The sequence below is a fragment of the Phyllostomus discolor genome, chromosome 1 (genome assembly GCF_004126475.2).
Source record: "Phyllostomus discolor isolate MPI-MPIP mPhyDis1 chromosome 1, mPhyDis1.pri.v3, whole genome shotgun sequence".
In the NCBI taxonomy this organism is placed as follows: Eukaryota; Metazoa; Chordata; class Mammalia; order Chiroptera; family Phyllostomidae; genus Phyllostomus; species Phyllostomus discolor.
In genome coordinates, this window is record NC_040903.2 from 1,350,212 (window position 1) to 1,369,868 (window position 19,657).

Sequence of the window (19,657 nt, forward strand, 5' to 3'; positions counted from 1 at the left end):
CTCTGTAAACTAAACACCCAAATACCAACAGGAGCAATTACAGGTACACCCGATTCCTGCAACCCCTGCGAACACCGTTAGCTCTTCCCCAGACTCCAGGTGCCCTATGTCCAGTCTTCCCAAGCAGCCGTGCCCCCTTTTGTGGCTGTAACCTGCACACTGCAGACGGAAGGTCACCTGCCTTAACACTCCCTGCGTCAGGTGGCGGAGCAGCAGCTGAGGGAAAGTTGGGTAGAATATGCAGATGTGTCCCTACTGACGGGCTCAGTAAGAACCGGCCCCCCGGGGGGCCCTCCCTGCCAGCAGCCTGCAGCCCCTCCGGGGCCCAGCAGGCGGCACGCTCACTGTCCTGAGGCTCTTGGTTACACCAGCCTGAGACTTCAGCCGTACCCTCCACGGCTTCCAGCTCCTTCCGCCCCCGAACGTAAGCCTCCTGGGCAGTGTGGGTGCAGTGAAGCCCCCCCACGCCCGTCCCACAGCTTAGAACCAAGACCCTGCACCCCAAAGCATCAGATAATGGCTGAACCAGGGCCGTCCAATCGGGGCTGTTAGGGCGTCGGGGTCACCACGCATGACTGTGTCCTGCTCCGATCTCTGAACTGTTTGCGAACTTGTTCACTTTACAATGGAAAACATAACACAGAATGAAATAACACGGCATGCTACACACGAGGGCGAGCACCCCTGGTCAACTGAAAGTGGCACCGGCCAGGGCGCCCCGCTACAGAGCCTGCGGCTGGCCGAGGCCGGTCGAGCCCCACGGACCGAGCCGAGCACGTTCCACCGGATGTCTGAACGGGAACCGAAGTGTATGGGGGAACCACGCCGCCGATCCAACATCGGGACTTTCAGTACACAACGTTTCTCTGAGTTTATTTTTTGAACTTTTTCCTCTTCAGAGCCTTCCATTCGCCTTCCTGCTCAGCCAGGCTGTTGAAGAGCTGCTTCACTTTGCGCTTTCTCTCTGCGTCCCTGAAACAGGAAGAGAGACCATTTTTTGATTGGTTTTTGGAGAACGTATGTGCAGCGGGAGGCCAGGTGGGGGGCAGCACCTGCCAGGCGCGCAGGCCCAGGCCCAGGCCCAGGCCCGGCAGGAGCTCTGCACGGCCACGCCGCGCCCCACGCCCCAGGGTCTCACCGCTCCATGATCTCCGAGAGCTGCATCCGGGCCAGGAACTGGTTGTCCTTGCGGATCTCCCTCACGGCGCCCTTGAACTCCCGCCTGTGCTTGTGGACCAGCCTCTTCCGCTCCTGCTCCTCCTTGCTGCTGCCCTGCTTCTTGCCAAACTCCAGCCTAAGAGTAGGGTGCCAGCACCCAGGAGGCCGGTCAAGTCAGCCCAAGACTGCAGGTGGGCCCACACCCTGACCCGGGGCCCCCTTTGAGACCCCAAGGGGCGGCTGCACTCACACTTTGACCAGCCGCGGGGTGAACAGCTTCAGCGGCACCGGCTTGCTCTTCTCACAGACCAGGGGCCGGTAGCGCCTCCCCTGGGCGTCCATGTCGGCCAGCGTGCTCCGACACAGCTCCTGGAAGAGGGGAGTGCAGTGCCGTATGGGAGAAGGTGGCAGGGGCTTGCGGGGGGGGCGGGGCTGGTCCCCTTCATGCCCCTTAGTCTGGTCGCCTCAAGGGCTGAATAAAGGAGGGGGGTCCGCAGACGCTGTGCTCACAGCAGAACACGCCGGCAGGGTGGGAGCTGCACCCGGTGGGTGGGGGAGTGGGGTGCGCCAGCCAGCGGGGCAGGACTGCAGGTCCCCTGGGTCTGAGGCCGGTGGAGAGGATGCTGGGTGCCAGCATTTGGTGGTGAGGGTGGTCTGTGCAGCCAGCACCTGGCAGCCAAGACGGCTGCCTCTTGCCCAGAGGAGCCTGACCATTCCTCTCACAGGCACGCTGCAGGCCGGGGAGCTGCCCGGCCACACGGCCGCCCCCACTCTCGCTCCGGCAGAAAGAACCGCCGGTGAAGGCACTTGCGTCACAGCCTTGCCTTCCGAGATTGTTGGCTGAGGGTTCTGAGGAACCTTCTGGAAGCCAGCCCCCTGACGTCAGTCCCTTTGCTCTCTCTCGCACAGGTGTGTCCCGGAACTGCGGGTCTCTGCACCGGGGGCACAGCCACCCCCGCCCGCCTGGAGGCTCCCCTCTGAAGGCCACGTACTCTGGCTCCGCGGACACTGCGTGTAAGGTGCAGCCGGCTCAGTTCACCCTGCGTCCACGAACCCCCGTGGCCCCCTGGCCAGCCTGCACCCCACAGGGGTGGGGAGCTGCTCTGCCCTCTGAACTGCGGGGCGAGCCCCGGCATGTCACCAGGGTGTGGTGCCGGTAGAGGCAGGCGGCACGCCTCAGCCTTCTGGGAGGTGGCACGGGGTCTTGCGGGCCCACATCCTGGGGGCAGACAGCCTCTGGCAGGGGTGGCCGCGCCGAGAGGAAGAGGCGCGACAAGTGGAGGTGAGTCCGCGGTTCTAGGCGAGCGGTTCGGGTGGAGGGAGGGCCCGAGCGCAGACCCCCCAGCAAAGTACGAGTGTGGGGAAGGGAAGCCAGGCTGCCAGAGAGGCCACGCCCCTAACGGGACCGCGGGGCGGGGCCCGGGGCAAGACGGGGCGGGGTATGAGATGAGGGCGGGGCTCAGGTCTGCAGCAGCGGGACAGCGTCTGAGACGCTTGCTGGACCATGTGGAGCGTCCGGCCACGTGGGGGGGGGTCCCACACGGCTCGTCACCTTGTTCGGGACAGTGGACAGTCCTCAGAAAACCTGCGGGGCCCTACTAGAGGGCCGTGTGCCCAGGCCCCAGAGGTCAGGGGGCAGGCGGAAGGGGACACACGACGTGGCGAGGTAAACCCAGGTCCAGACCCTGCCCGGCGGCGGTTACTCCTCGTGGCCTCACGCCGCCGCCCCCTTATCCCAGCCGCTGGTTCGCAGAGGCAGTGTCCCTGGTCTCCGGGGCTGCAGCCCACGGACAGAAACAGAAACGCCCGCCCGCCCCTTCCCCCACACGGATGCAGCGGGCCCCGCCCGGCGCCCTCGTCTCTGGGAGCCTCACCTGCAGCTCTGGGGGATGACGGGGGTCGGCCAGGTGCTGCGTCAGGAGGGCCCTGAGCGGCCTCGCGACCTCGTGGAAGGCGGGCAGGGCGCCGTACAGGAGCACGCAGCGCTTCACCAGAGCCAGACACACGGCCAGGCAGGACAGCCTGCAGGGGCGACACCAGCGCACGAGTCTGACCGACCCGACCGGGGCTGCTGCGGCCACCGTGCGCGGGGCCGCGGGACGCCCCTGTCTCCCGAACGGGCCACCGCAGGGGCGCGGCGCCCCCTGTCGCTTCCAAGCTGCTCTGCGCACCCAGCGGGTGCGTTCTGAAAGCAGCGCCCACAGTGGGAAAGTGGTTTTGTTTTCCCGCGGGAATAGCGGCCGTCGGGGCGCGGACGTTGATCTGAAGACGCACGCACAGACGGCCGACAGGCGCGTGAAGGCGCTTGCTGTCACCAAATGTCACCCAACGTCACCAGTCACCAGGGGACGCAAATACAAACCACAACGAGCTACGGACTCACGCCTGTCGGAATGGCCACTGTGGGGACTCTCAAAAAAAAAAAAAAGGAGAGAGAGAGACACTGCAACACGAAGTTGTGGAGAACAGGGGACCCTCCTGCACCCTGGGCGGGACTCGGCCACCGTGGAGAGCAGTGCAGAGGGCCCTCAGGACATTCAAAACGGACCTGCCTCGTGACCCCGAGGTCCCACCTCTGGGAGCGTCCCCATGAGAGCTGACAGCAGGGACTCGAAGGGACACTCGCACCCACCGCTCACATCACAACGGCGCTGTCCACTGTAGCCGGAGGGAGGGGGCGACCCGAGGGACCACCGACAGGCGATGACACACAAAACGTGACGAAACCCTACTGAGCCCAAGGAGGAGGGGACCCGAGCCCTGTGCAGCCCGGATGGGCCCGGAGGACTCGAGGGAGCGAGGTGGGCGGGGGGAGGGGCGTGCACCCGAGTCCCAGGGGCTAGGGTGGTGGGGAGCGTTTCAGGGGCACAGAGTGTCAGCATGGGCGGTGGGAAGTCCTGGAGGAAGGCGATGGTGGCCATGCCGCTGAACTGGACACGGAAAAGTGGCTATAGCAATAAATTTTACGTATGTTGAACCACAATAAAGACTTTTTCAACAAAAAAACTTCGGCCCTGACTGGTGTGGCTCAGTGGATTCAGTTCCACCAGCCTGGGAATCAAGGGGTCGCTGGTTCGATTCCCGGTCAGGGCGCATGCCTGGGTTGTAGGCCAGGTCCCCAGTTGGGGGCACGCAAGAGGCAACTGATTGATGTTTTTCTCCTGCACTTTCTCTCTCCAAAGATAAATAAAATCTTTAGAAAATACATTTTCAAATACTCTAGAACTTAAAACTCAGAGGCTAGAAGGACTTACAACCACAGCCCAGCCCTTCCCTCCTCCTACCGCAGACTGAGTGCGTGAGCACACGGAATGGCAGCGCCGACGCCGGGGCCGCACGTGGCGTCTCTGGGGGTGACTCTGACCCCCAGGCCACGAGCGCGCTGTCCCCCTCGTCTCTGGGTTCCTCCGGCAGTGCCTCGTGGTTTCCATGGTACAGCCTCCCCCACCATTAACTCCTAAGTCCCACCCTTTCTCTCTCCGTCCCTGTAACCCCCATCTACACTGCCCCCTGCTGGCGCGCAGAGGCGGCTGAGCTCTGCCGGCAGACCGTGTCCCCCCACTTTGTTGGGTTCAGCTATCGGGTGGCACAGCTTTGCAGTGGACTTTCTGGGGTTTTGCACTCATGAGGTCCTGTCGCCCGCAACAGACCCCTCGGGCCACCCTGGGCATCTGGGGCCGGGGCGCCCGGCTCCGCGGGGCCCGCACGCACCTGGTGTGGTTGGCTTCCGTCCCCGTCTGGGCCGTCTGTCCGCCTGCCCAGCGGAGGGACAGACTCTTCCTCTGCCACGTGGCCGTGTCGTCTTCGTCGGACACCACGAGCAGCTCCGAGTTCCTCCCCAGAGGTCTGAAAGGGTGCACCAGAGTGTAACCTGCATTCCAAGCGGGACAGGGACAGAGGCCTGAGCGTCACTGGGCGCGTGGGGGAGGTGCCGAGAGCGAAGCCTCGAGCTGGCTCACTCTCGGAAGTGTGCTGGTTCTCAGCTCACAGAGTCGGGGCGACGGCCCCGGTGGGGGCGCTGGGGCCACATCTGCGCCCTCACAGGGGAGGCCGGCCGTGGAGAACGCCCCAGGACGAGAACGAGCTGGGTTGAGACCGACAGAGAAAGAGCGACAGCGAGGAGGCAGAGGGGGTCCGTGGGCGCACTCGTGAGTGGCCCACAGGGTGGAGGCCGGCAGAGATGGGAAGGGGCGGGGGGCAGGCCCTCACCCTGTCACCAGAAGAGCAGAGGGGGCACAGGGGCGGCCTGCAGGGAGGTGGCCAGGATGTGAGAAGGCTGACAGCAGGCCCCCACCTGCAGCTGACCCCTGTCCAGAGCATCCTAGCCTCTGCCCTGACCACGGCCACCATTCACACCGGTTTCCCCGAGGCGTGACCGTGCCTGCCCCGGCACCCCCCAGGCGGGACGGGGCACACGCATCAGTGACCGGAGCCTGTGACTCGGAGCGTGCTGTGGTGCAGACCCGCACATGTGGCCTCCGGCCGCCGCAGTGCGCACACGGCGTCCGACGGCCTCTGGGCGGGGCCGTGCGTGCGTCCCACGGAGAAAAGGGGGGACGCTGCTCTGGACTCAGGAGGACTCAGGGTGCGTGTCCGCCGTCCCTTCCCCGCACCCCACGCTCCACACGAGGAGGACGGACTGCTTTCAGAAGCCTTTAGGACAGTTCTCGGGTGCCGCGCGCCTGAGAGCGCTCCCGAGGGGCCGCTCACCCTGGCCCGGCTTGTTTGGGGTCGCCACGTACAGGATCCCGAGCAGGAAGTTGAGCAGCTCGGGGACGAGCCGCTGCGACAGGGCCACGTAGTCCAGGAACGTGCAGCACACGAACAGGCCCTTCACGGCGTCGCGCAGAGACAGGACGGGGCACTGGCGGGGGGACGGGGCCGTGACTCGCCGCCCCCAGGTAGCCGGGGTCCCCGCTCCCTCCCGGGGGGGTGGGGTCGGCTGAGGTTCCGGCAGAGAGCGCTGGACTGCGCGAGGGGCCCGCCCCACGCCCCATGGAGGACGAAGGGACCACCGGGGCTTTGTTCAGCCAAAGGACACGAGAACCCCTGTCAGACCTGATGCTCCCCCCTCCAAGACGGCTGTTTCTGGGGTCACATCCCCCGTTGCCCTCGGCTGCTAAACCGAACCCCGTCCCTGTCTGGGGCTGCTGACGCGGGGTGCTGGGGGAAGCGGGGGCTGTTGCTGGCCTCAGCTCCCCAGTCGCCCCCAGGGACCCTTCCAGGGAGCTCTCCCACGGGACCCCGACAGTCTGCACCCACGGCCCTGAGCCAGCCGCGGGCCCAGACAGGGCAGCCTCCCCGTCCACCTGCGGGACGCACCTTCGTGAGCAGCTGGCTCATACACACCAGGGCCGGCGTCACCACGGGGTGCCAGAAGTCCGAGGTGGGAAATAGCATCCCGGCAATTTTCAGATACACAAGCTGGAAAGAAAGAGGGACCGCACGGACTGGAGGAGGGAAGGTGAGGTTTAAACGCTGCCTAGACAGGAGCCCAAGAGGAAGAGGCTTTGACCCCTGGCGAGACTCAGAGGCACCCCCCGGGACACCGCACTGTGCTGAGGCCCTGTGGCCAGGGTGGGGCCTGCGGTCACCGCCACCCACCGCAGGCCCAGCGGGGCTCTCCCAGACGTGCGGGCTTCTGTGGCCGCCGGGAGTGGGCGCGGGAGGAGGCCACACTGTCCTGGGAGCCTGGTGGCATTCGGGGCGTCAGCCCGCCAGGCTGGGTCGGACGGAGGTCACCTCCCGCCCCTTCTGCCTCAGCTCAGGCGCACTCGGCCGAGGCTCTCAGGGCCCCAGGGCGCTCATCCTGCTCGGAGCTGTAGGCTCTGAGGAAGCCCCATGAAGCACACTAGGCGGCGTGACAAGCCCACCCGCCTGCCTTGGGGGGCGGTGTAGTGTGCCCACTAGACTGAGGAGGAAACTGAGGCCTGCGGGGGGGGGGGGGGGGTGGAGCTGGGAGCTGGGGGAGCCACCCTCCACACACGCCTGCTGCCCCCGCTGTCTCCAGCTGAGTCCCCTGCCCCCGCTCATCGGGGGACAAGCGGACCACGGAGCTCCAGGCCTGTGTCTGACAACAGCCAGACCTCAAAAGCCCCAGGGTCTAAGTTCAGCTCAGGCACCGGTGCAGGTGCAGTGAGACTGGGAACGTGTCCGAGTGGGGGGTGAGGGGATAGGGCGGGGGGCAGCATGATCGTCGTGGGGACAGGCATGGCGACGGCTGAGAATGTGACTGGCTGTTCTGTCTCAGGTGACGGCCACGGGCCAGGCAGCAGACAGGCGTGCTGTCCGCCCGCCCACTTACAGACGAGGGGAGAGGCCACCTCCACGGACACTGCGGGGTTGGGGGCCCAGCAGGGACGCGGGCGGAGGCCCCCGGGACAGGAGCCCCAGCGCTGGGCTGGGGATGCCGGCTCAGCTCCGCGTCTGGGGAGCCCGGTAAACCCACCAACACGAGCCCGTATTTAAGTTTCTGACCCCCGGCGTTCGTGCATTTCAACCGAAGACTAGAAAACGGCGTATCCAAGCAAATGTTTGCAAAACTCGCCGAGGCCGGCACAACCGCTCACGGCCGGCACAGGGCGGTTCCGGCGACTCTCAGGGACCCCCAGACACGAGAGCAATCTCCGCCCTCCCTCGGCTTCAGGGCCCCGGGTGAACCCGCCCTGTGCCTCGCCTTGAAACCCTGGTGCTGCGCAGGGGGAGCCCGGCCCGTTCACACGCAGCCAAACCGGCTGCTTCTGGGACGCGCTTCAGCTCACCGCCGACACGCGCGCGCGCGGTGCTTACCACGTCCAGCCCCGGAAACGCGGCCCGGCCCTTCGCCTCCACCGCCGCCTCCATCTCGTGCATGGCGTTCCGGAGCACGAAGCGGACGGACTCGCTCGCAGCGCCGGGGAACATCTGGCAGAGATGGTACAGCGGCCTGCGCGTCGGAGACACCCGTCAGCGCGGAGCCCCTCCCGGGGGAAGACTGACGGCCCCGCCCTCCCACGTGGCCGTTCCTGTGACACCGCTGCCGCCTATGCACGCTGGAGCCTGGAGCCCTGCGGGCCCGTGTCCATTGGCCCCGCCCACACCCCTGGCCCCGCCCACACCCTCCGCCCGCCTGGCTTCGTGCTGAGCCAGCTGACCCCCGGAAGCGTGCTTCAGGGACGCCCACACGACCGCACTCGGTGTGCGGAGTGGGGAGCCCCTGCCTGTGCCGACCGGGTGGGGCACCCCCAAGCACTCGCAGCTCCCCATGAGCACATCTGAAACGGCGGAGGTCACCGGGTCCCGCCACCCAGCCCCCGCGCCCTCACTGAACCCCCGCTGCGGGGGGGCCCCACTCCTGTGGGGCCAGCAGCCACCTCCCGGGGCTCTGCTCTCCTGGGTTCTCGTGCACCGAGTCCAACACCGGCCACCACCCCTGGGCAGGGCAGGGACGGGTGGACAAGAGGGACATGCTTCCCAGTGGAGCCCTGGGTCTCCCTTGCCCGCTGGGGGCCGCAGAGGCCCGGATGTGGGGTGACATCGGGATGCTGTCGGGGTCCCCTGCCCCCCACCCCCAAGCAGAGCTCAGCACGTTGTGGGCCAAAGACACAAGGAACCAGCCATCACACCACACACAGATTGGAAGGGGCTGGGCTGCCGAGTCACTTTGTAGCGAAAGACGCCTCCCGCCTCCAGGGGGCGGCACGGCAGGCTGAGTGGGCTGTCACTGTTGGGACCACGGTGTGGCCGCACCCGTGAGGCCCGCCGCCAGGCCAACCGTCAAAGCCCTGGCGCGGATCCTCCTGACCCTGCCCCCGGTGGACGTGCTGGCCCCGGCCCCCTACCCCCGGCCCCCGGCCCCGCCTCCACTCACACAACCAGCTTATCCACCACGCCGAGGTCCGGGGGGTCGTCCGCAGCCAGGTCGCCCACGTGCTCCAAGAGGAAGCCGAACAGCTTCTGGGGGGCACAGTGGGGGCAGCTCAGGGCCGGCCCGGACCGAACCACAGGCAGCACAGACGCCCGCGGGCCCTGCGTGGGCCGACACCGGAGGGGGCTCAGCCCCGGAGGAGCCGGTCCGAGAGAGAGCGCTCGGGGCGGAGAGTGCCGCCCCGCGCAGTGCCGCCGGCGGCCCCTCTGACAGGGAAGAGGAGCGCCGCCGGCTTCCCCGGGGTCCGGCCTGGCCGCTCCGGGGCCGCCAGGGGCCGACTCTCGGGCGACGCGAGGGCACCGGTGCGGGCCTCTTCCGTCCTGCCGGGGCCTCGGAGCGAGGGGTGTCCCGCCCGCCCCAGCACGCTGCCCAGGGCCCGGCCCACCTGCTGCCGGCAGCTCCCGGCGCCCGGCCGCCCCACGGCCCAGGGGAGGGCCTCCCGGCCCAACACGGGACCGCTCGCCGGCATACCTCCAACTTTGCCTTGTTGCCCTCTGCGAGACTGGGGTGGTGGCATTTCTGAATTCTCTCCACCACCAGCAGCTGCTGCTCCGCCGACCGCCCCGCCAGCAGCGCCTTCAGGTCCTCGGAGGACTCAGGAGCTGCGGACACACCCGCACCCCGCACTCAGCCGCTCGGAGCCAGCGCCACTGCCGGCTCTGGAGGGCGGCTCCCCCCTCTGCTCGGGCGGAAGGGACAGGGTGACTGACTTCTGCCCGAGGTGCGTGCCGTAACAGCGGGGCCGCCCGCGCGCCCCGGAGGGAGGCCGGAGGGAGCTGGCTCGCGGCGCCCAGCACCCGAGGACGGGGGCCTGCAGCCCGCACCCTGCGGGGGGTCTGCCCAACACCCGACGCCGAGGGGAGGCAGCCGCGTGGGCTGGGAGGGGCCGGCCTCGCCCAGAGGACACCGTCTCCGGGGATACCGGGTCACGGGACAGAGGGGGACTGCCGACCAGAGGCGGACGACTTTTCCCTGTGCCCCGGAGAGAACATTCTAGACTCCGGCTGAGCGGTGGCCCGGGGCTCAGCACAGGCAGCCCCTCCCAGGGGTCGGTGCCCGGTCCTGGGTCTCCGTGCAGCAGGGGGACGACGGTACGGAAGGCGTGTCTGCCCTTGGCCTGCCTGTGGTCACCTGACGAGGGCCGCCACCGCTGTGCCGGGGCCTGCTCTGGCGCCGGGGGGCACGGAGGGGGCGCACGCGCCAACCTGCAGCCGAGGCCTCCCACAGCCTGTGCCCCCGCTCCCATCCAGAGGAGCACCCGGCCCCCGCTCCAGTGCAGCCCCAGCGAGGCAGGCCCCTTGCCGGGTCGGAACGAGCCCAAAGCCCAGGGAACCCCGGCAGCTCGTCACCTTCAAACGTGTAGGGCAGCTCGGCCCCGGCAGCTTCCCGGGCGTCCCGACCCCCGCCTGTCGCCTGGCCGCTGGGCGTCTGCCGCCGCCGCTGCTCCTGCTCCGGCTGCTCGCCCTCTTGCTCCTCCTCCTCGCACTCCGCCTCCTCCTCCTCCTCCTCGCACTCCAGGTCTGAGTGGCCGTCCGAGCCCCCGCTGTCCTCTGCGTCCTCCTCGCTCGAGTCCTGCCCCTCCTCCTCCTCTGCCTGCACGCCGTCCCCGGCCTCCCCGCTGAGCTCCTGCTGGACGTCCATCCTTCCGTCCTAGGACAGGGCACGGAGACCACGGGCGTGACGGCTCCAGGGACACGTCTCCTGCCTTTGCAGGCAGCACATGCCTCTGCTGCTGCGTTTGCCCTCCGGCCCGGGGCCTCCCCGCCCCCGCCAACCCCCCGCTCTGGTGAGAGCCAGGTGGAGGGCACACGGGCCAGGGACCACACCCCCCCCACACGCCTCCAGGATGCTGGGCTCTGGCCGCTGTGGGGTCTGCAGCAGCCGACCACTGGCTCTGGGCTGGGGGCAGCTGACTCAGCAGGGGCTTCCCGGGACTTAAGCGGCACCGGGCGTGGCAGGACCGGGTGCCCCCGATTGCCTAGTGTTTTGTGAGTGCCCAGCTCCCCGCCTCAGGCCCCTCTGAGCTCGGGCCACCCGCCTGCCCAGCACCCCAGCCGATACCCTTCTGTGTCCACTCCTAGGGGACACGGGTGCGGACCTCACGGGGCTCACGGGTGAACAGGGCAGTGCTAGCCACGTAACTGTTTTCCTGAGAAGTGTTCAGAGCGCCGGCCTTGGGCGCCCGGCCTTGAGGCCCTCGGTGAGGGCCGAGTTCGAGCAGGTGATTGGATGCTCGTTAGTAGCCCAGGGAGGGCGACAGCAGTCACACGAGGGGGCAGCAACAATGCCCTCGCCCGCCGGGCCCTGGAGCACCACGCACGCCCAGAGGCGGAGCTGCAGGAACCGCTGCAGAGACCCGCCCCTTCTGCCTGTGAAACGCCCCGAAGCAGGCTCTCCCCAGCGGGGAGAGGCGGGGAGGGCCGGCGTCTCACCCTGTAGGTCAGCGGGCGCCTGTCGTCCTGGTCCAGCACGAAGCCGTCATGCAGGTCGTCCACGGACACATGCGTGGGCCTCCGCGTGTCCTCGCCGGCGTCCTGGCCCAGCATCCTCCTCACGCGCTCCGCCTGGGCGGGGGGACAGGTCAGGTGTGCAGCCCGTCGGGCACGGGCAAGCACGGGGATTACCTGAGCTTTTCTGCTTTTATAATTTAAAAAACTTACAGTAAAATACACATAAACTTTAAATAGCCTAAAACAAGTCCACTGGTTAAAACAGACTCCCTCACCCCAGCTCACAGGGCAAAGCAGGGAGACCTGGGGCGCAGGCCCCAGCGACCCCCACCCCACCCCCCGGCCCCGCCCCCGCCCCTACCTCCAGGCGCTGCAGCCGCGCCTGCTCCTCCTTCGCCAGCTCCTCTTCCGTCTTCATCCTGTTCGACGGCTGCGCCTTCATCTCGAAGCCCAGCTCCCGGACCATCACGTCGTACGCGTCAGGCTAGGGCGGAGAGGGGGCTCTCACTGTTACTCCCGCGTGGTTATGAGACCAGACCTGCCAGGCGGCTTTCTGCACGCTCAAGTCGCGGCCAGACCCCTCCCGGGCGGAGCGGGGGGCCACATCTGGGCCTCCTCCTGCTCCCAGGAGCCGTCCTCGTCGGCCTGGACCACACACCTTTAGGTCTGACGGGACTTTTCGCTTCTGGCGAGCCCTCCTCAAAATACACCTGCCTTCACAAAGCCAGGCATCGCTGGTGCAGGTGTGAAGCCACACGGAGAGAGCCTGGGCGATGGCAAGGGCAGAGTGACCCCCAAAGATGCCCCGACGGTGAGGCCCGATGGCTGGAGGGGGCTGCGCTGCCCCCAGAACAGCTCCAGACACGCGCGGCCGTGCCCGAGGCTCAGACGGAAGGAAAGGGCGGGGAGCCGGGTGCTCTTCGCAGGGAAAACAGGTAAATGTCTAAATTCAAACAGCGTCTGACGATCGCCCACCGAAGTAATCTTTATTTAAGAAATTACTTTAATAAAGCAACAAAGATTACTTTAAGAAGGAATAGAGATTATTTTAAGTAAGTAATCTTTGTTTTTGAGCAGGCGTTGAGGTAATTTTAGCCCATTTCCACCCCGAGGTAACACACGTCACCAGGTAACCCGACGAAACTTCAGCAGAAACTCAGGTGCTGACGGAAACGGAGACCAGGACACCTGGCCGCCACCTCGTCCTCTGCTGCGGAGGAAGGTCAAGGCAGCTGGGCCTCGGCTCCCCCCACCCCCCAGCCCCCGCCCCAATTCCCACCTGGGGTCTCTCCACTCTGTCTCCGTCCTGCGGCTTCGGCGCCTTGCGAGCCAGGAGGCTCTGCACCTCCCTCCAGTCCCGGTCCAGCTTCTCCGTGAGCTCCAGCGTGTCTTCTCGCTGCGCCTGCCTCTCCCGCTGGGAAGCACAGCAGACGGCGCCCACCGTCAGCCCCCCGCCCCACACCCCCCCCTCCAGGCCCCACCCAGCCCCCGCGGCCGTGTGGGCAGCAGAAAGGGGCCCCGGGCGATCAGCACCCTCCACGCAAAGCTACGGTAGTTTCTCGCTGTGAACTACTCTCTGTGGGTAAGGAGCAGCGGTGTCTTGCAGACCGTGCTGCGCACCAGAACTCGGACACCGCCCAGCCAACAGAGCCGCCCAGACCCCGGCCAAGCGTGGGCAGTGAAGACAGCCAGTGCTCTCACTGAATTCACAGGCAGCGGCAGAGGCAGCCCGGAGAGGAAGGAAGAAGCCCCGGAACCTCCCGTGACCGCGCACCTTCTCCTGCTTGGACTTTGTGATGAGCTCCTCGATCAGCTCCTTGCGGGACCGGGGCCGCTCGCCCTCCTGGCCCGGCTGCTGCGACGTCCTCTGTGGCCCCCCGCCTCCGAAGTGGGCTGCCGTCAGCTCGGCTGCGGACAGAGCCGAGTGCGCGGCTGTGAGTGCGGTGCCGGGGACGGACCCCGGAGAACCCTCACGCCCACGCGGGCCCGAGGCCCCGGGCGCAGCGGCACTCAGACACCCGGGGTGGGCCGCCCCAGGGAAGCCCTGGCCCCAGCGACTGGAGACTCCACCCAAAGGGGCCTGTTGTTCAACCGCGTCCCACCCTCGTGAACGAGCAGTCAACGAACAGCAGGAAAACCAGGGAGGAGCTGGAGCCTCGGGGTGCGGGGCGGGGAGGGCAGGTGCCCAGGGCTCCGGACACCCGCCCAGTCTCACACCTCCTACAACTGACTGCCCACGAGACCCACCGTCCCCCGGCCGCCCGGGGGGCCAGGAAGACAGAAACACGGCACCGTGGGCCGTCGAGTGGGAAGATGCCTTTAGAAACCCCGTTTCTCCATGGGACGCGGAAATGGGCCCCCACGTTAGGCAGTCTGCCCCAAACCTCACGGCGGTGACCGAGGGCTGAGCCCCTCCGGCCCGTCTGGCTCCCCTCACGCCTCCTGGCGGAAGCTGCCACCTGGTCATTCAAATCAAACCACACTGCGCCGGGGGGCGCAGGGGGACTCGGGGGGACTCAGGAGGAGGAAGCAAACACACTGACCGTCACACTGACGTCCCCTCACAGCGTGCTCGCCGACCGGGGACTCGCAGCAGGGCCAGTCCCCGGGCCCCCCCGAGCTCCCGGCTGAAGGGAACGGGGGTGAGGTCCAGCCAAGACAGGGGCTGCTGCACCTTCTCAGCCCACAGGAGCCTCTAATCTACCCCCACCTGCACTCACAGGGGGTCTGACCAAATGGCATCTCTGGGCCACACCGGGAGAAGGAAGAGTTGTCTCAGGCCACACATTAAACACATCGTGACACGTAATCACACACACACAAATCTCATGTCCTGGCTGGTGTGGCTCAGTGGTTGAGTGCAGGTCTGTGAACCAAAGGGTCACCGGTTTGATTCCCAGTCAGGGCTCATGCCTGGGTTGCTGGCCAGGTCCCCAGGAGGGGGCGCCTGAGGGGCAACCACACACTGACGTTTCTTTCCCTCTCTTTCTTCTTCCCTTCCCCTCTCTCTAAAAATAAGTAAGTAAATTTAAAAACATCTCATAATGTTTTAAGTAAATCCACGATTCTGTGTTGGGCCTCACCCATAGCCACCCTGGGCCGTCCGTGGCCAGCAGACTGGGCACGCCGGATCCTGCCCCTCTTCAAGTGCCGGAGTTAGGAAACGAGAACACCCCGTGACGTGGGCGCTGGGACCCAGCGACCCTCTGCAGGGCCTCCAGGATGGGCAGGAAGCCGGTCCCACGCAGCGCCCCCGCCCTCACCCCAGCCCCGGCCCTGCCCTCACCCGACAGCGCCCCGCGGTCCTCGGCGTCGCTGTCACTGTCCACGATGTCGTGATGCTTCTCGATGTCTGCCAACGACTGGCCGTAATGCGTCAACTCTTCGTCCTCGTTGAGGTTGTAGATGTTCTTCTTCTCGTGTTGCCGCTGACAGGAGACAGAAGGACGCCAGTTTTCTAAAATCTCCACACCCGTGCAACAGCAAAAGCCGCTCACTTTCCTGTCACCTGTGCGGTGTGGCAGCGCGGCCCGCGCAGCCTCACGGTTACACGGGGCCGTCTGAGCGGTGACTCGGGCGCAAACCGGGCCCCCAGGCGGCTGGCCCGGCCCGCCAGCGGGTCAGGGCGCACTGCGGCCCGTCACACGCGAGGCCTCGCCCGCCGGGCACGCCCCCCGGCAGCACTCTGCTCACGGCCTGAGGACGCGCCACCCCAGTGCACGCCGGCCCAGTGTCCATCCACCCAGCGGTGCCCGACAGGGGCTGCTTCCCCTCCGGCCTCACCGGGCCGGGGGCAGGACCCAAGGCCCTTGCCCTGCGCCAGCGCCCGCAGGAGCGGAGATGCACCTGCCTTCTGTGCACACGAGCCCCCCCACCCCCGCCCCGGCCGTCCTGTACCTGCTGCTCCAGGGCGAACCTCCGCGCCATCTTCTCCTCGGGGCTCATGGAGCTGCTGTGCTCCCCCAGGCGCCGGTCCCTGAACACGTTGGACTTCTCCCGCTCCCTGTACTCCCTCAGCAAAGTCCGGTTCCGCTGAAACACGGGTCACAGAACAAGCGTGGCGATCTCAGTCCCCGGAGGAAAACGCTTCCACGGGGGACACCCTGCTCACCCCCACGGCCTGGGAGATGGCACGGCCACCTGGCCATCTTGTCCGCCTCAGGCCACCGACACCAACCAACAGTCCAACAGAAGGGCCAGCCCACTAGCTGGGAAGAGCGACCTCTACCCCGGGGAAACGGGCGGGGCTGCTGCCGGACAAGGGGGCCAGGAGGCCTCGCCTGACCCCAGGGGACCCTCCAGGGCGTGTTCCGTGCTGAAGGTCGAAAGGGAGGGGCGGCCAGCAAGCAAGGTGCAGAACGGAGCGAGCACGCAGAGGCCACTGCTCCAGGTGGAGAAGCTGGAAGAGACGGGGTCCCCGCCGAGAGGGCGGGAAATCGGCACAGGGAGCTCGAAGGGGCCACGCGTCAAGCCTGGTGCCGTGAGCAGGGACGGCACAGAGGGCGACAGCACATTGTCCTCGCCTGTTACCTGCACGCGTCCACCTGTGCGTCAGTCAGCCCCTGTCTCTGAGATCTGCCCGCTCGCTAAGGTTCACCAGTGGTCTGAGCCGCTACTCGCAGCCCTTTCCAGGTCCCCGACACCCGAGCACTAAGGCTCGGACGTGCTGCCGCTGGTGTGGCCCCACCCTCGCCAGTTCCCCCGCTTCCCACCCAGGCTCTCTGCCCCGGCGCCTCACCTGGGAAAGGGGGAAGACGGGGCCCTGACTCAGGCTGCCGTTCAGGGGGCCACAAGTGCCCACAAGGGGGGCTGCCCCGTGCAGAGCCGGGCCCAGGGAGCTGCCCTGGGGCCCCCAGCGCAGACCTGCGCCTGTCTCCGTGCCCTTGGGCACAAAGTGGGACCATCGCCGGGAGGGCTGAGCAGAACCTTCCTGACACAACCGTCCCGCTGGGCGGCCCTGACAGACTTGCTGCTGCGCTGCCCTGCACCTCACGCCGGGCGCGGGGGCAGCAGGGCCTGGCACCCGGCTGTCGCCACACGGAGCCTGCTCTCGCTCTCCACTCTCGGGCCACCGAGGACTGGAGGGGACACACAGGACGCCCGTTTGCTGCCTGGGGACCGGTGTGGACACAAAGGCCCCCGCCTCCCTGGCCGGCCCTGCTTGCCCCTCTGCCCACATGGTGATCTGACCCAACCGGGTGGCCTGCATCCGTCCCTCCGACGGCTCAGCGCTCTTGGACCTCCGGCCGCATGATGCCCTCCACCACACCGGACGTTGGCCGTGGCCCCCACAGCTCGGCGTTCCCAGCCCTTCAGCTACTTGCGTGCGTGCTGGGGGCCAAGCCCCGGGGCACTCGCAGGCGGCGGCAGCCCCTCCAGGCCCGCAGCACAGAGCAGGGAGGCGTGCCTGTCCCACTCGGGAGGCCTGAGCCCCCACCCCGTCCGGGCCGTGGGGCTCGGGCTGGCCTCGGGAGGTCTGGGGGACGAGACAGGTCTTTCTGGACAACCTGAGCTGCAGACGGCAGAGCAAGGCCGGCAGACGGAGGCCAGGTTGTGAGGGAGTGTGAGAACACTGCTACTCAGAGAACACTGTGAGCTGAGTGCACAGCCGGACTTAACCCCGACCACTCCCACGGGAGAGGGGGGTGTGTTGTCGTCCCACTTCAGAAAGAAGAAAACTGGGGGGACGGGGGGCGGACACAAAGCCTCTATTCCACAGCCTGCACTGCCCAACCCCCCAAGCCTGCTGCCCTGAGGGAAGGTCATTCCAGATGGTGGGAGTGTAGGGGCCCGAGGATAAACACGGTCCAAATGACATAGGATGGGGGGAACCCCCCCCAAACGGAACTATCTTCTGGAGGGTGGGCCCCTTGTAGTACAGACTTCCTTCCCCGACTGGGTGTGTTCCAGGAGCCCAGCTGTGCCGGGCACTGTCCTGAGGACGTTAAAGGAACACATCTGATCCTCCCAAAAGCCCAGGATGTAGTTATTATCTTGCTCTCCGCTTTACAGACGAGGAGACTGAGACACATGGAAACAGCCAGAGCCCAAGCCCTCCCAGCAAGCCAGTGCCTGTGGCCCAAATACCGGCCGGCCGGTTCCCGAGCCTGTGCTGCGCCGAAAGAATATCAAAAACCACGCTGGGGAGTGTGGTGGTCCCGGCCGAGCCGGGGCAAGGAGGCCAGGAGAGGTGTTAGGGGTATATGGCAGGCGGGCTGCGCTCCCGAATGAACCCGTAGGGTTAGGCGCCGTTCCTGACCGCACGCGCGGCCCGGGCAGGGGACGGCCACCGGGGATCGGCTCCCCGCTTACCTTCTGGATGGCCCGCGCGCGCGACACCCCGGGCATCCCCACGTCGTGGCGCATCTTCCTGCCCAGAACCTGGAACTTCTGCCTGTTGACTTTCACTTCGAACGGGTTGGGGTTGGGCTTGGTCCGGGGGACCCCTGCTCCCGCCGGGGCCCCGGGGGGCTTGGTGCGCGCCCCGATCGCCCTGGCCTTCCCCATGGCCTACTCTTGCTGAACCCCAAGGCCCCCGACTCCGCGGCACTGCCTGGGAGGTCCGGAGGAGGCGAGGCAACTGCCCTACGGAGTCGGCGGACAGCAGACCCCCCCGGGAAACACGTGCGGAGACCTGGGAACTGCCCCAGCCGTGCTGTCGCGATAAGTGAGAGGCAACAAGTAGACACATCCGGCTCAGCCCCTCGCCTACCGGCTGCGTGACTACAACTCCCAGAATGCAACGCTCGGCACATGCGCGACTTCCGCCCTGCGCGGGGCCCTCTGGGAGCTGTAGTGCCCTCGGAGCGCAGCGGGCCGGGCAGGTGCGGGCGAGGGGGCGCTCGAGTCCGTGCTCTGGGAGCCGTTAGCGGGCAGCCCGCCGCGCTGCGGAACGGCGGCGGCGGCGGCGGCGGCTGCTGCGATAGCCGTCGCCGCCGGGAGCCAGGATCCCTTCGCTAGCTAGGGTCGGTCTCGGCGGAGACTCCGGGAGCCGGACTCTGAGGACAGTTGCGCGTGCGGAGCGCGGGCGATGAGGCCACGAGTCCGGACCGCGGCGCGGCGGTGGTGACCGCGGAGAAGCCCGGCGGCCGGTCAGCCAGCGCCCCCCGCCCCGTGCCCACTAGAGCCCGGGGCCGGCGGCAGAGGCGCGCCCCGCCCCGGCGGCGGCTTGGTCGTCAGCGGGCCCTGAGGCGGCGGCGCTGGGGGTGGCCGTGGGGGTGGCGGGGCCGCTCTCACGGCCTCAGCGCGCAGCCCGGCGTGCAGGTGTCGGCCGGCGAGCGGGGCGCGGACGCCGCGCCTCCGGGGCCTCGAGCCCGCGGGGCGCGGCACCGGCGGCGGCGGCGGCGGCGGGCCAAGGAGTTGGAGAACGTGGTGGCCAACGCGCTGCTGCTGAAAGCGCGCCTAGGTGGGTGCACCGCGGGGCCCCGCCGGGCAGTGCCCCCGCCGGGCAGTGCCTGTCCCCGAGGGCCCGCCAGGCGGCGGAGCGCAGCCAGCGGCGCAGAGCCTGGCGGTCTCGGAAGGACCGAGAGGAGAGCCCGGTCCCCGCGCGCGGCGTGACCGCCGTGAGGGCTTTAGACCGAGGGTGACACGGCGCGAGAAGTCACTGCTGTTTGTTGTTTTTTATAAGAAAGATTTTTTTGGTAATACCTTTTTGAGCAATTTATGACCTTTAGTGATAAGCTTACATTGTTTCGCGTGCGAGAACTCTCGGGAAACTCGAACCCACTCCATCTCGTGGGGCAACTGACGGCGCAGATGCAGGGGGCGGGGGCCGGTCACGTGACGGGTCGGGTGTGGAGTGTCACTGTCCCGCCGGTTCCAGGCTGTGCTGTCACGTGGTGGTGTGTTCAGCCCCCGGAGCGTCGCTAACAAACCTGCAGTCGTGGGTGCTCTCTCTCGCTGAGCCACACCCCGCCCCACCCAGGACTTTGGTTGCATGGGGTTTCTCCAAGGAGCTTATGACCCCTGTGGTTCCCGACGTGTCGACAGTAGCCGACGTTCCTGTTTCCTTGACTGCACTTAGTTCGCTCCCCCTCCCCGGGGCTCCTTAGTGCGCTTCCCTTGCAGAAACGTGCGTGTGTGCTCTTTCGGCCGGCCTTCTGTGCAGGGGCCCCTCCTCGCTTCCTTTCCTCCTTCCGTTTTT

At 67.2% G+C, this 19,657-nt stretch overlaps 2 protein-coding genes across 2 annotated transcripts in view; one reads left to right on the forward strand and one right to left on the reverse strand.

Moving 5' to 3' along the window:
• Positions 1-855: 855 nt before the first annotated feature.
• NOP14 (NOP14 nucleolar protein) lies at positions 856-18,226 on the reverse strand. Its single transcript, XM_028503808.2, has 18 exons — positions 17,827-18,226; positions 15,412-15,546; positions 14,801-14,942; positions 13,289-13,422; positions 12,794-12,928; positions 11,876-11,998; positions 11,497-11,628; positions 10,414-10,714; positions 9,536-9,666; positions 9,008-9,093; positions 7,948-8,083; positions 6,481-6,582; positions 5,869-6,022; positions 4,870-5,029; positions 3,033-3,180; positions 1,409-1,527; positions 1,139-1,294; positions 856-972 (listed from the first exon to the last, which is right to left on the reverse strand). Exons 1-18 carry the CDS (start codon positions 18,019-18,021, stop codon positions 873-875), a joined length of 2,589 nt encoding a protein of 862 aa, XP_028359609.1. The 5' UTR covers positions 18,022-18,226; the 3' UTR covers positions 856-872.
• Positions 18,227-18,516: 290 nt separating this feature from the next.
• The window catches only part of GRK4 (G protein-coupled receptor kinase 4), a gene marked incomplete at its 5' end in the record, with an annotated part of 37,789 nt that continues 36,648 nt past the window's right edge, over positions 18,517-19,657 (forward strand). The window contains one exon of the mRNA XM_036018242.1: positions 18,517-18,919. Coding sequence (XP_035874135.1) covers positions 18,517-18,919 — 403 coding nt within the window. The remainder of the gene's footprint in view (positions 18,920-19,657) is intronic.

Excerpts from the sequence above, each read along its gene's own strand:
- NOP14 (XM_028503808.2), bottom strand. The coding sequence starts at position 18,021 with ATGGGGAAGGCCAGGGCGATCGGGGCGCGCACCAAGCCCCCCGGGGCC. Across the intron at positions 8,084-9,007 it reads GTGGTGGATAAGCTGGTTGT|GCCGCTGTACCATCTCTGCC; the intron begins GTGAGTGGAGGC and ends TCCGACGCGCAG. Across the intron at positions 5,030-5,868 it reads CCCAAACAAGCCGGGCCAGG|GTTACACTCTGGTGCACCCT; the intron begins GTGAGCGGCCCC and ends CTTGGAATGCAG.